This window comes from Drosophila arizonae, chromosome 5 (assembly GCF_054131065.1).
Source record: "Drosophila arizonae isolate 15081-1271.41 chromosome 5, UAZ_ARI_1.0, whole genome shotgun sequence".
In the NCBI taxonomy this organism is placed as follows: domain Eukaryota; kingdom Metazoa; phylum Arthropoda; class Insecta; order Diptera; family Drosophilidae; genus Drosophila; species Drosophila arizonae.
This window is the reverse complement of record NC_142925.1, coordinates 2,995,244-3,009,817: the sequence shown is the minus strand read 5'-3', so window position 1 is coordinate 3,009,817 and position 14,574 is coordinate 2,995,244. Positions and strand designations below refer to the sequence as shown.

At 40.5% G+C, this 14,574-nt stretch overlaps 1 protein-coding gene across 1 annotated transcript in view; it reads right to left on the bottom strand.

Moving 5' to 3' along the window:
• Positions 1-5,742: 5,742 nt before the first annotated feature.
• Positions 5,743-14,574, bottom strand: part of LOC108615849 (alpha-amylase A) — a 28,645-nt gene continuing 19,813 nt past the window's right edge. Inside the window, exons 2-3 of the mRNA XM_018010666.2 lie at positions 7,294-7,544; positions 5,743-7,183 (exon numbers count right to left, since the gene is read on the bottom strand). Of these exons, the coding sequence (XP_017866155.1) occupies positions 5,876-7,183; positions 7,294-7,470 (1,485 nt within the window). The 5' untranslated portion in view covers positions 7,471-7,544 and the 3' untranslated portion in view covers positions 5,743-5,875. The remainder of the gene's footprint in view (positions 7,184-7,293; positions 7,545-14,574) is intronic.

The window sequence follows — 14,574 nt, the reverse complement described above, 5'->3', positions numbered from 1 at the left end:
TCTTTCTCTATCCTTCTCTCTCTCTGCTGAGGCAGCATGGCATACTCTATATAATTTCTTGTTACAGTGTAACTCTTGGCCGTTTATTGCGCCTGTGGCAATGCTCTAGCTTGTTTATTTTGTTTGTCTTCGTATTTGGTTTTATTTTTCGCCCCTTTGCTTACTTATTTATAGTATAACTGTTTCATTGTTGGCTCCCGGGCATATGAACTATCTGTGAGTGTGTGCCCCTCTATATGTGTTTGTGTGTGTGTTTGTGTGTGTGTGTGTGTCTGTATGTGTGGCCAGTGTTTGCACAGGGTGCACGAAATCAGTTGTGCCATGTAGTTTTCATGTTAAACGCGCTCAAAATTAATGGTCACACATAGACACACACAACACACACACACACAGGCAGAGACACATGTACAGTGGCCATACGCCCTGTTGGCAGTTTAGAAATAGAAACGAACGTTATCGTTACAAATGTGCTTTCCGCTGCCTGTCAGCGTGGCTACAATTCGCGGCCGCGTCCTGGCTGCAGTCGCGTTTGCTTCTTGTTGATTTTGATGTTGTCCTGCAGCACGCAGCACGGTCCATGCACTCTCTCCCTCTCCCTCTCCTTCTCCCTCTCTCTCGTGCATTTAATATTTGCCTGCAGCTAAATCAAATTGTTTTTCTGCTTCATTTTTATTTTTGGTTTCTGTTTTTCTCTCCTACTGCACACAGTTTATACGCGCAGTTTTTATTATTTCTGTTTCGTTTCGTTTGGTTTGGGTCGCATAAAAAATTGAAGATAAATGTCGGTAAATGTAATTTTTAAAAGCTCTAATATCCTGCGTCCATTTGCGCTGCTTCTGCCATTTGTTTCGCGGGCCTTAGAACTTTTGTTTCCCTGCGCCAAAGCAACTTGTGATGGCAATTATCTGCGCTCCACCAACAAAGCAATTAAAAACAATAAATTTGATCAACATCATCAAATCAGAGAGGGAATGCGGGAACACAATTATTGACTGCAACTAATATGCAAAGTGAGTTTTTATGACGTGTTTGGCAAAAAGTGTGGTATTTTTAATTGTAGTTGATTGAAGCTTACTTGTAAATGGTTCTTAGCAATCCCCTTTTCACATTAAAATAAGTCAAAAGTGAAGAGATGATCGTTATTAATCATCTGCTTATCTCTTCTGAGCAGCAAAAATTAAATTGAATTACAATTGAGTAAAAAGCTTTCATAATTATTTCATAACTTTGACTAGGGATATTCCATAGACTCAGACTTTCCTTAAGTTTTTTCAGTCATCTATGACTGATTCTGATTCTACTCTCTTAACGATGATTTATAATATTCTATTCGTCTAAGTAGAATTATAAAATATTCTAAATTTTAAGTATACTTAAAAAAAAAAATCTGAAAAATTTTATTTGAAACAGTCACTTAAGTTAAGAATTTCTCGACTTTTAATTCATTTTAGCTCATATATTTTCTTCGCTTTATCTTTGGAAATTAATTTCTTAATCCTCTCGCAACTTCAGTTTGTATAAATCTTACATATTTTCACACATTTACCAACTAATTCTAATTACTTTATCTCTAACCTTAGTTTCTCTAACAGCAGATCCTCCCGCCTCTAATCACATGCAACTCCTTCCAACTACTACTCTATAAATTTCCCAGTTATTACACATCCATTCTTACATCGCCAACTATTTTTCTATTTATTTGAGAATTGCCAACACTTCAAGGCTAACTAGCTCCTTTGCAGGATTCCATTTTTGTGGCAAACTTTTGCCCTGTCCATATCATCGTTCGCCCCTTTTGCCGCCTTTCGCTGAGCGCCCTCAGCCATCACTAATAAGAAATATACCGAGGTTTTCGCCAATGGCAGCGACCGCATTACCAACGTCCAACGGGGCATTAATATTTAAAAGTCAGCTTTGAAAGTTGTTTGACAGGCTGTCAGGACATGTTTACCAGCAAAGGGTAGCAATGTTATCCAACTGACGTCAAATTGAAAGCATGTGCGGAGCGAGCGCATATGCACACACCAATACACACACACACACAGACACAGCTGACAGACAGTTCTTAGGAATTTGGATTGAAGAAAATGAAATGAAAAAACATAAAAAGTAAATACAAGTTGAATTCTTGCAGTCAAAGGCGAACGACTGCGTGCATACCATACACTTATTGATTGACAAGGCAAAAAAATGATGGGCGTCAATGGGCGTGGCAGGCTGATTAACAATTAGAGTTGGGCAGGCAATTCAATGAAAAAGGCGAAGTTTATCAAAAGAGTTTTTAATGGATATACGTAGGGCTTGAGCTGAGTTGGTTCGCAAGGCGGAAGTGAACATGGTATTTAGCTGGTATTTAGTATTTATTATATAAAATAATAGTAGAAATTTGATTAAATATTATACACATACTATGGCTTTATATGATCATAAATGTAATGTTTAGACGAATAAGAAAAATATAAAAGCAACTGCTAAGATCGATATAAAAATTTAAATACATTTTTTAAATATTTGTTGTATGGAAAAAAGTATTAAAAATTTGGAAAAATAAGTTAACAATTTCAAAAATTTTTTAAATGTTGTTAAAATTTTCAGAACTAAAATAAATGAATAAAATTTTTTAGGGCCAACAAATAAACTTTTGATTAATTTTAATAGGTTAAAAAAAAATTATTTTATTTATTTATTGTCTATTAATAGGTAACAAAAAAAATTGTTTTATTTATTTATTTTCTGTTAATGGCAAAACAAAAAATAAATTAATTAAATACATGTTTTTAATCTTTGAAAATTAATCAACATTTTTTTGTTGGCCCTAAGAAATGTTATTAAAAAAATAGTGAGGCGATTATTATTTTCCTTTGCATTGCAAAAGGCTTCTCCTTGCTTTACTTTCTCGTGCTGGTATTTTCGCACCACTCGACCCTCTTCGCACACTCAGTGGTTTACAGGGTATCGCATAAGGTACTTATGTCAAAGCATTCACCTTAAAGCGCTTAAATTGCGAATAGTAAATATTCAATATAAGCACGTTTTGGCTATTTTCGAACAGTCAACGCGACGCCCAGGCGCACTCAAATGAAGCGCGCATTAAAGGCGCCAAGGATGGCGCTTAAGGACCTTTTTGCACGTGCGCCATTTGCAATGGCTGACAATGGACGACAACAACGGCAACGACAGCGACAGCGACGACGACAACAGCCGCAACAAGCAAGTAACTCACATCATATTTTGATATTTTGATATTTTTGCATAAATACGAGGCGAGGCGAGGCGCCTCTCACTCTCTCCCTCCCCCCACTCTACCTCTTGCGCTGTCTGTCTCCTTTGTCAGCAAATTTTAAATTAATTTTATTTCAATTTTTTTTTTTTGCCTTTATATATGCCTGCGTCTATATGCGTGTGTGTGTGTATGTGTGTGTGTTTGTGGCTTGAAGTTTGGCTCCTGCTTGGGGCAAAAAATGTTGGCGCTATAAGAAAAGCAACCGCAATCTCTAGACATGCTACGGCTTTTATACACAATGTTTGATGCGACTTGTGATTTTCTTCTTCTTCTTCCTCCTCCTCCTCTGCTGTCGCTTTATGCAGATGGATTTGGCACACACACACACGCACACGCACACACAGTCGCTAAATCACAATCTTTGCCGAAGCAGCATATGAAAATTGCGTTTTGCGTAATAAAAAAGACGAGTTTATCTGCGCTGCAAAAAAAAAACTGATTTACTTTGCAATTTTATGACTTTATTAAGAATTATGCGCTGTTTTGTATATATTTACAATACACAACGCACAGGAAGTTAGAGCAGCAGCAGCAGGAAACTCAACACATGGATAAAGAGTGAGAGAGAGGGGCGAGATGGGAGTGTAGCTGCATGCCCTGTTGACTGTGTGCATACATTACCCCAAAGTCCTGACGGTATCCTGCTGGCTGCAGGCTCCTGCTAGCTGCTAGCTGCCTGTGACTCACTTGACCTCTAGCAAATGACATGAAAATCCTTTGATAGAGCTCACACACATTCATTCATATCACAGCCAAGCCATGGACACAAGTTATGAGTGCATATTTTTATGCAACAAAATTGTGCAACGAGCACTCCTGTATGCCAGATGCTCCTGCTCCGGTTGCTGCTGCTGCTGCTCCGACTCCTGTTCCGACTCCTGCTGCAATGTACTTGCACTATTTGCTCTATAGATTTAAATGCAAGCTATGGCCTTCTACCCTAACAAAATTTTGCAACAAATAACAACTGCGTCTGCTTCTCATTGTGCATGTCTAGCCAGAGCTGAGGGGCCAACTGCAATTGCATTAGAAAGAGTCAGCTGGAGTGAGAGAGAGAGAGAGTGAGTGCCCGTATGCTGACAAATGATAATGTCGTGCGATATGTTTGGCATGTAAGTTGTCCCGGATAATGGTTTGTATTTATGTTTGGCATATTTTTATGGCCACTCATTGCGTAAATCAGCATTAGAGCACACGACTGACGACGAGTGCTGCTCACAGCTCCTGCTCACAGCTCCTGCTTACAGCTCCTGCTCATTGCTGGTGCTTCTTCTACTTTCTCTATACTTTCTTTTATCCCTGAATTGGCTCAATCCCATAGATTTTACAGCAGCTTGGCCTTTGACCTTTCGCCGCGCCACTGACACCTGCGTTTGTCAGCTGCGTAATGGACTTTTATCAGCGGCCAACCCATCTAGCGCTGTGTATTGTGCCATTTAATTAGTTTTTATACACCCTTTGTGAGTGCCTGAGAGCGGGTCTGATGGACAGATAGAGCTGTGCTGGGATATAAATGAGTTTAGCTGAACAGCAGCTGGATTGGGTATTGAGACTAGTGTGTGGATGAAGTGTGGCAGTTGAGCAGCTGATTGCCTAGCAAGCTAGTGTTGGTAAACGCAGCTTAGGCATTACTAGAGCTGAGAATAAGAAGTGCTAGCTAGGTATGTAGGCAACGACAATAAGGCATGTACATATATCATTAGCAATTTAATTGAATCTACAATGTAGTATCCTCAAAGAAAATGAGCTAGTGTTGGTCAACGGAGAAAACACTGCACACACCGATTTCATCACATCAGAGTAATTCGTTCAAGAAACGCTTAAAACATTGATTCCTTCAAGCTAGCCCTCTATGCAGGCTCAGTTATCAAAATCTTAGAGAATCAGTGTTGGTAAACATTTCTATTTCTATCTGGTAAGCATTAAAAATACCATTGTCGATAGTTCAGTAAGTAGTATGTCAACTTGAAGTCTAGTATCTATATTTATATTTATATAGTATAGTATTTATACCCCTTTATCATAGAGAAAAGAGAGTATATTAGCTGTAGACAATGTTTGCCTTATCTATTGCTCGTTATGTATAAATACAGAGAATTCCCATGAAGCAATCTTCTTTAAACTCAGAATTTGCACACACATTTCCAATTCTTAGGCGGATATTAAAACAATTTACATTTCTCATTTTTAAACAACAAAAAGTATTTCCTTGAATATTGTTTATATAAAGTCCAAAATCTAGTGTGTAATATTTATCAACAATAAATAAAAGCCAGACTTACCAAACGATATACCGCACATTTACAGCATATCTAATAGTCGATCACTGTGATTTTTGCAAAGACCTTCCACACTTGGTCCTCTGCTTGTTGTGCTTTTAATTATGTTAAGATGTTTGGGGCTAGCGAAAGACTTGAGCCACTCGATGGAAAAATTGAGAAAAATCACTTGAGAGCGAGTAAATTGAAAATCGTGTTGCTTTATGTTCGGCTATATAAAATATATATGTATATATAAATATATATATATCCGCAAAATATGATCACATTGCGCAGAGGGTAAAGGCTGGGGGGGGGGAGATGCTCTGGTGGCCTACAACTTGGCATTGACGTGGATGGCCACGACGCCATCCTCCTCCGACGTGCCGATGTAGATGTTGGCGCGTCCATCGGAGCCCACCTGGATGGTCTTGCCGGTGCAGCTGGAGCCGCTCTTCAAGCCGGAGATGACGTCGCAGTAGGTGCCAGCGGGCAGGCCGGTCTGCAGGGAGCTGTTCAGATCGTAGTTGTCATTGTTGAAGGCCACGAAGCCCTGGCTGCCGCGGCTGAAGGCGATCTGGTTGCTGCCATTGTCCCACCAGTTCTGGAGGCGGGCGTCGCCGACGGCGTTGCGGAAGCCAACCATGTTGTAGATCTGGCGCCAGCGGTGCTCGCACACCCAGCCGCCGCCGCAGGACATGTCGCTGTTGAAGATGGGCGAGGCGATGTTGTGGCCATCGGTGGTCGGGGGGCCCTGGTCGGTGTTGTCGAAGGCAAAGGAGGACATCACGCGGGGCGTGCCGAACGGATGGGCCAGCATGAAGGCGGAGGCCATCTTGTACTGCTTGGGCACCTTGTAGGTGAGCACATCGGCGCCACCGGCGCCATGGCCACGCTGGTTGTCGTGATTGTCCACAAACACAAGCGAGGCATCGGAGTCGGCAAAGCCCCAGGCGGTGCCCCAGTTGTTCAGGTAGCGCAGCTGATCCTTGCCGCGGAACACCTTGCCAATGGAGTCCGAGTGACGGAACTCGGTGACGGCGCCCAGGCCGGTGTACTCCGACTTGGAGATGGCCTCGTTGCCCAAGTCAATCACCTCCTGGAAGATGTAGGGCCTGGCGCCCGAGCTGAAGCCGTGCGCAGTATTCAGGTTGTTCAGGCGGCTGTAGATGGCCTGCAGATCTCCGGGCCACATGTGCTTGGCGGCGTCCACACGGAAGCCGGCAACGCCCAGATCCGTCAAATGGTTGAGGAAGTCCACGATCCTGTCGCGCACATAGGAGTTGCCCTGGTTCAAGTCGCGCAGGCCAACCAGCTCGCAGTTGCGCACATTGGTGGGATCGGCGTAGTTGGTGATCGCACAGGTCGGATTGAAGTCCAGCGAGGAGAAGGGCACGCCCGGGAAGCTCTTCGAGCCGGGATCGGCCGTGCTGCCGCCAGTGCCCGAGGTGCCGCCATTGGCAGCCATGTGGTTGAACACAACATCCACGTAGATGCGCACGCCGGCATCGTTGCAGCGCCGGACCATGCTGGCGAACTGCTGCTCGTTGCCGGAGCGGGTGCTCAGCTTGTAGGAGATGGGCTGATAGCGCTCCCACCAGGGGCGCGAGCCAATCACAGCGTTCTCATTGACGGGCGAGACCTAGCCAAAGACAACACAGGGAGAGGGAGAGGGAGAGGAAAAGAGAGAGACACATCTGTTTAGCCACCTGTTGCTTTGAGTGAAATGCATCAGTCGGTTCTCCGCCTCACCTGCACGCCACCGAAGCCGTAGGGTCCCAGGAAGTTCTCACACTCGGCCGCTATGTCATCCCACTTCCACTCGAACAGGTGGACCATGCCATTCCGGCCGCTCTTGTAGTTGTGCCAGTACTGCGCATTGACCAGCGCCAGGAAGGCAACGGCCAGCAGTGCTTTGCTCAGAAACATCTTTGTAGTTCAATGGAATCCAATATCCACACTGAGCTCTCTGGGGACCCACCACGGCCTTTTATACGGATCGCCTGAAAACATTCATTGATAGTTCGTGAGACTCGATTGATTTGTGATGCAAATTCTTCACTTATCTTCACACTCGACGTGTGTCAATAAGTTTCGCGAACAGCCCACCTATGGGCCCCTACCTATGGGGTCTGACGTTGATTAGATTCGAGCGGCGGGCCCAAGTGCTACCTGCCCGATCGATAAACAACACCTCAGATTTATGATCGACTTTTCGATTTCAGTTTTTGTTTCGCTGCTCGCTTATTCGCACAGATAGCTAATTAGATAGTTACAAATTTAAAGCGTGTCAATAAGCTAATAAATAACGCGCTCTTCAATAAGCGTGTTGCTTACAAGTTGAGCGTTGCCACCTTTTTGAGAAGTTCTAGAACCTTACGTTCTCTCTCTCTGTCTTTACGTTCTCTCTCATTTTAATTGTATATGACAACTAATATTGTAAGTTATACAACGGTTTAAACTTAAAGTTTCCTTACAGTTCACAATTAAGCGTTGCCACCTTTTCAAAAAGTTTGCTTTATTTATAATTATAGAAACTATTATGAAGTTTAATAATTTACATTCGCCAGCACTTTAAGAACAGTTTTACGAGGTTTGAAATGCTGTTCTTAGGCTGTGCTACGTACAACTAGTGTTGGTAAGCATATAATAGTCGATGGAGAAGAAGCAGTTTCACTAATGTAAAAACAATTAAATTCTCTATTCTTGATCTCTCTTTGCTTTTATCCATTCTCTATTATAGATTATATAGATTATATCTATATTCTTTTTTCTCTTGTATTTGGTATCTATTCTTTATTTTATATTTTCTATTTCATATACTCTATTCTCTCTTATCGATGCTCTACTATTCTCTATTTTCTATACTCTATCCTTTTATCCCTATTCCTTATTCTCTATTCACTATTATCTATTCTATATTCTCTATTCTCTAGTATCTTTTTTCTATTCACTATTCACTTTTCATCATTCACTATTCACTATTCTCTTTTCTATATTCTCTAGTATCTATTCCCTTTTTTCTATTCCCTACTCTCTATTTTCTATATCTACCTGCTACACTTTATTCTCCTTCCACCCTTTGTTTACTACTTTGTTTATTCATCTTGCATTGTTTACCAACACTGCTTATACGTATGCCATTCGCAAAAATATTTCAACTATGGAACTTAGGCTAGTTTGGCGTGAAATTACCCCTTATTAAAACGAAAGCTGCAAACTAGTTTGACGTGCTTTTTCGAGCTTATCTCTCCATCAACTGTCGCCCGTTGACGTTTTTAACGCCAAGTAGACTTGGCTCGTCTTCGCCCAACATAAGTTGGCCAATAAACAAATAACTGGCTATCAGCGGATAGCGCAGATTAAAGCCAATTCGTCACAGGGGCAGCCCAAGTCGGCAGACCATGTGAGAGAGACAATTGTGTGAGAGAGAGGGAGATGGGTAGATGTTTGTGCGTGAGGGGGAGCAAATCACAAATCATAGCATACTAAGGAGCTGATTAGACGAATGTCAGCGCTCGATTTACAACCAGCTGCAGCGATGGCACAGATTACGGCCCAAATACTCGTACTCGTATATAGACAGATAAATTTATACATATTAAAGTCGTTAAGATTTTTTATGAACTGCCATAAATCGTCAACTATATTTAACAAATGGAGTTTATCGTGCGCGCACTTTGTACGACACTTGCCAAAAAAAAAAAAAAGAGGTAAATATGTTTACATATATGCCATATGAGACGGTGAAAAGGGGTGTATTGGTTTTGCTAAAGGGTCTAAAAGTGACAGATAAAAGAGAAGCCAAATGGGAGTATTGGGAGTAGTTTCATATATATATTATTAAACAGGGTCAGCAGTCAAGAGAATTTAGTCGTGGGAGTGCAACTGGAAATTAGAGAGTTATTAGGTAAATAGAGGTAAATAGAGGAAGGGCATTAGAGAAGTGTCACTTAAAGTTAAAATATTTCAATGTTTTTCATTTTTTTTTTTTTTTTAATTATTTTTGATGACAAAATACTTCAAATTCCTTTTGTTTTCAACACAACATTATGCTGAAGCACCTACATTGGCTTGAGCTAGTCATTTCTGTTCATCTTTATGATTTGAATAGTATCTCTGTATATGTTATTATTAGATTAAGCTTTTGATTTAATTCACTCAAGGTTGCATGAGATTTCATAACATGTTTGTGAAGTCGAAATGCACAATCGATGCTCCACTCAAGTGCTTTTCATTATTGGCCACATGCTTCACTTAACTCGTAGAACGGTAGCTTGGTATGCCTTTTGAAATGGTGCAAATGAGAGGTGAATTTAATTTTGATAGAGAGAGCGTGTGATCGACGAGCAGTTACCCTACACTTGGCTTGCTCCATAAGAGTTTTATTGAGTGAGTGAGAGCTAAGGCTTATTTTTATGGATATTTATGTAGACTAAAAGAAAAGGGAGTGTAAATATTATATATGATCTTAGACATTCATCTATATATATAAGAACTTCGACATTATGTCAGCCCACAACACTTACAAGAGAAATGTCTGTCATCTGATCGACCTACTACAGTTGAGACAAACTATCATGCCCCACACACGCTCTACTCCGCTTGCAGGGTATGCAAATTTAGAACAAATTAAATTGCCTCTTGAATTACAATTTATTTGCCTATGTGAGCAAATGTAACAAATACTTGAATTAATTATAAATTTTTATCTCTGCTCAAACGCAACTGCTCGAATGCAATGCGATGCAATGCGATGTGCTGGCAGCTGGAGTGGAAAAAGGTTTGATAACTTTTTCAATTAAATTAAACAAAGCACTAAAAACTTTAATTGTTGTTATTTACAAAAGTGAAACAGTTTCGAGTGCCAGGCACAGGTTAGATAAGAAATGTGTAGCAAATATATACATACATGCGGATATATGTAATCTATATAAATATACATATATACATGTATATGTGTAGCTTCTTAGAAACACAATTTTTGCATTGTCAGCTGGCAAACAATGGAGTCAAGTTGATGCATTTCTTGTTGGCTTCATGCACAACTAAAAACCTAAAACAAGCTTTTTTCACATGCCAGTAGGAAGTGCACATGACTGTGCGTGTATGTGTGTCTCTGTGTGTGTATATGTGTGCATACAATCAAATTATATAAACCAGTGCAGCAACGGTGCAAAAAGTGACACTTGTGCTGGGCCATATTGATTTGCCAGTCTAAGCAAATTTGCATATGCAGAGGGAGAAACACAAAGACAGATAGAAAGAGATAGATAGAGGGAGAGAGAGAAAGACAGCTGTCTAAAAGTCAAGTCTCTGTATAAATATTTACTTTAAAGTACGTATACGCAGTGTTGCACAGGGAGCGGGGCACCAGAGAGTGAATAAAGCGAGCCGCAGCACAAAATGTGAGCATTTCCGCACATTACACCTGAAGTTGCAAAAACTTTGCAGCTGGCAAAAACTTAGCCGAGCACCAAGAAATATGCCATCTTACAGTCACTCAGTCCAGCTGTCCCTCTGTCTGTCTCCCTCTCTCTCTCTCTCTCTCTCTCTCTCTCTCTCCCTCTGTCCGTCTGACTCGTCTGTGGCCCAGTCGGCGTCTGTCCCGTTCGTTCGTTCGGCTGGCGAAGCCAATTTGAATTGTAAGCAAATGCCGGATATGGCAAAGTTCTAAAAACGGAAACGTTTGCTGCACTTTCAATGCCAAAAAAGCGTTGCCAACGAAACTTTTCAGAGCGAAGGACGCAGGACGCAGGACGCAGGACGAAGGACGCCCCCAAAAGGTGCGTAGCTATATAAGATGTAGCCACAAACGAACAGACTTATGAAATATAGTTAGATAAGTCAGCTTATAAAACTTTACAATGCCACACACACACGCGCCACACACACACACACACAGCTGCAGCTGCAGTTGCAGCTGCTGCGGCATGTGCGAAAAATTAATTTACATTTAAATTAAATTTATGAATTTGCACAAAAGTTGTTGATTTTTCACTCTTTCTCTCCCTTTCTCTCTCTCTCCCTCTCTCTCTCTCTCTCTCTCTCTCTCTCTGAGTTGCTTGATGAAACAATTGCTAAACTGACAATAACTGCGCTTATTACAACAACAACAACAGCCACTGCTGAAACATGCAACATGAATAGCCGTTAGCTATAATCGATTTAAAAAACTCTAGAAGCTGCTGAAGAGCCATGAACTATGGCCATTTGCATTGCAGTGAGCACAGAGCACGAAGCATGCCAAGCTTAGAGCAGTAGTCAGAGGTAACAGCAGCTCAAGTGCATGAAACATTGAATTGACTCTTCGCTTCATCTTGTATAGAATATGATGCTCGAGCAGTTGCGAGAGTTGCGAGAGCTCAAATTGAAATCAAAGACGAGTTTTTTTATAATTCAGTGCGCAGTTAGAAGCATTGATGGAGCTAGCATACTTAAGTATGATAGTGAGGTTCATCTTAAGTATGATAGATGAGTGGAGCATGCCGAATGATACTTTATACTTTTACTTTACTTTTATAGGATATATTATCAATGACCTATTTAGTGTCTCAAGACTGTGAGAAAGGCTAACTGAATCGAATAATGACTTGGAATATAGAGACTAAAATGATTCCTTACAAAATTAAACCTCTACGAAGGATAGATATATACGATAACCTATTCAGTTGCAGAAAACCATGCTAAAGGCTGAGCTGAACTAAAAAGTGGCTGTAAATTCAGGCATAAAAATGTTTGTGATTCCACACGAAACTCAACTTTTATGGAAGATGCAAACTGGGCCACGCTCACTCTCGCATTGATTTGATACAGTAGATGTGGATGAATAGACAGAAGTACGAGCTGGCAAAGGCTCAACTGCAAGCCAAAATAAGCAAAGTATGAACCAAATTCTTGCAGCTAGGCAACGTTTACAAATCAAAAATATCTTATTCTGGCATGCTCTTGAGGGAAGAGAAAGGAATGTGGAAGATAAGGTGAGAAATATTTGTCTGCAAGCCGAGTGCATGAATTTCTGAGTCATCAGATCGACTTCAAATTGAGTGACTGTGATTTGGGTAAAATTAGAGAAAAATATGATGGAAACAAAGGCGATAAAAGAAGCCACATTCAGCTCTACATGAAATAAAATCTAGCCTTTAGCTGGTGTTTAGGCTTTTCCATGCAATATGAATAAGCTGATTTCTGATCATAATTAGAAATTTATTTAAGAATTTTACAGCAGATAACTTGATAACAGAAGACGAAAACAATATCAAATAAGCCCACAATATATTCATTCCAGTGATGGGCGGAAGACTTAATTAGGAGTAAACTAGGTCAAGGCCTCAATTAAAAGTATAATCCGCTAGTATATTAGATTTTGTTGGTAACGAAATTCGTTGTAAAATGAGCAAGAGATATTTGGACGATATTATTCCACGTAAATGTCGAAATAATTCAGAGTAAAAGTTCACAGAAATATGTCAAAGGTAAAATTTGTAGTAAAGTTGAGCAGAGCTAAGTCGATTACATAGTTCGTAGTTGCACAGAAATGTGAAAGACGTAATTCCAGGTAAACTACGACAAATGTGCTATTTACCGATGACATAATTCTGAGTAAAGCTGAAAGGTATAATTCGGAAAACAAAAATTATAGACAGTGGAATTTAGAAGGAAAGAAAAAACTTGTTTAAGGTATTCAGGATAATTGTAAAATAGTTGATTTAATCAGAAACAATAAAGTTAAATGAATTCTAAGAATTATTTTTAAAGGGAAGAAGAAAAAGATATTCCATAAATAATCTACATATAATTATGAATATTAATACACATATAATAATCTACATATAATTATGAATATTAATATTAATTATGAATATTTGTGAACGACTTGACTGTGTAAGTGAATGGACTCTAATATGGGAGTAAATATTCCTTATTCATATAAATTAGACACATTGAGTGAATGATTGTGAGTGATGTGGCCGAGTATTATTACAACATATGAGTAGACACTCATAATTCAAACAAATTGTAAACAACAAAGCACGTAACGAGACACGCTGCTAAGTGAATGATTGTGAATGATTTGATTGTGTAAGTGAATGGATTTTTATTATCATTGCGAGCGTGTCGCCATTAAAGCATCGCTGCTGTAAAGCAAATGTGAGCACTGCAGCAGCATCGGCACACCTTTTCCACCTTTTACTCATTACATGCAGGTGCCAAAGGAATTACAGACGAAGTCAACTGAATACAAAAAAAGGGAAAGTGAGCGCGAGACACACAGAGAGAGAGAGAGAGAGGGATAGATATTGTGTGGAGGAGAGCGCGGGAGCGGCATCTGTAGATGATATGTGTGGCAGACAGCGAATGTGTGTCATAAACCCGTTTACATGCAGCACTTAACTGTAGCCCATCGACAGAGACAACATATGCTCGGGGAGTGTGTGTCATGTGTGTGTCTAAGTGTGTGTGTGTGTGTGTTTGTTGTCGCCTGTCAGCCATGTAATGCATTTTACGTAACTATGTTATATTTTCCATTTTGATTGCAATATGCTAAGCATTCTATGACAGCCAACACACTCACACACACACGCTCTCACTCTCTCCCTCTCTGTTTCTCTGTTTCGCTGGCACAATGCGTGTTTACCGTTTAACACGTTGCACAATTTTATGGCATACTTTCAGGCGTTCGCAGCGACCGTCACCGAGTCTTAACTGAATTTGTCATGGCAAAGCCAAGGGCTTAAAGTCCTTTAATAACATAAATTTGCCCAGCAGAGGCTAATAAAATATAATACACTGCCATCCACAGTCTGGCGTCCGAGTGACTGCAACAAAGCAAGCGCTGTCGTTGCTGCTCCTGCTGCTGCTGCTGCTGTTGCTGCTGTTGCTGCTGCTCTTATTATACCCTGTAAACTGTAAAAGAAATGTGCAAGAAGTGGGCATGATGGATGTCAAATGTATTTAGATGAGCATAAAAAGTATGTGTAGCCCAAAAAACAATGAACGGATGAATATGTATGGAATATTTTTAGTATAGTT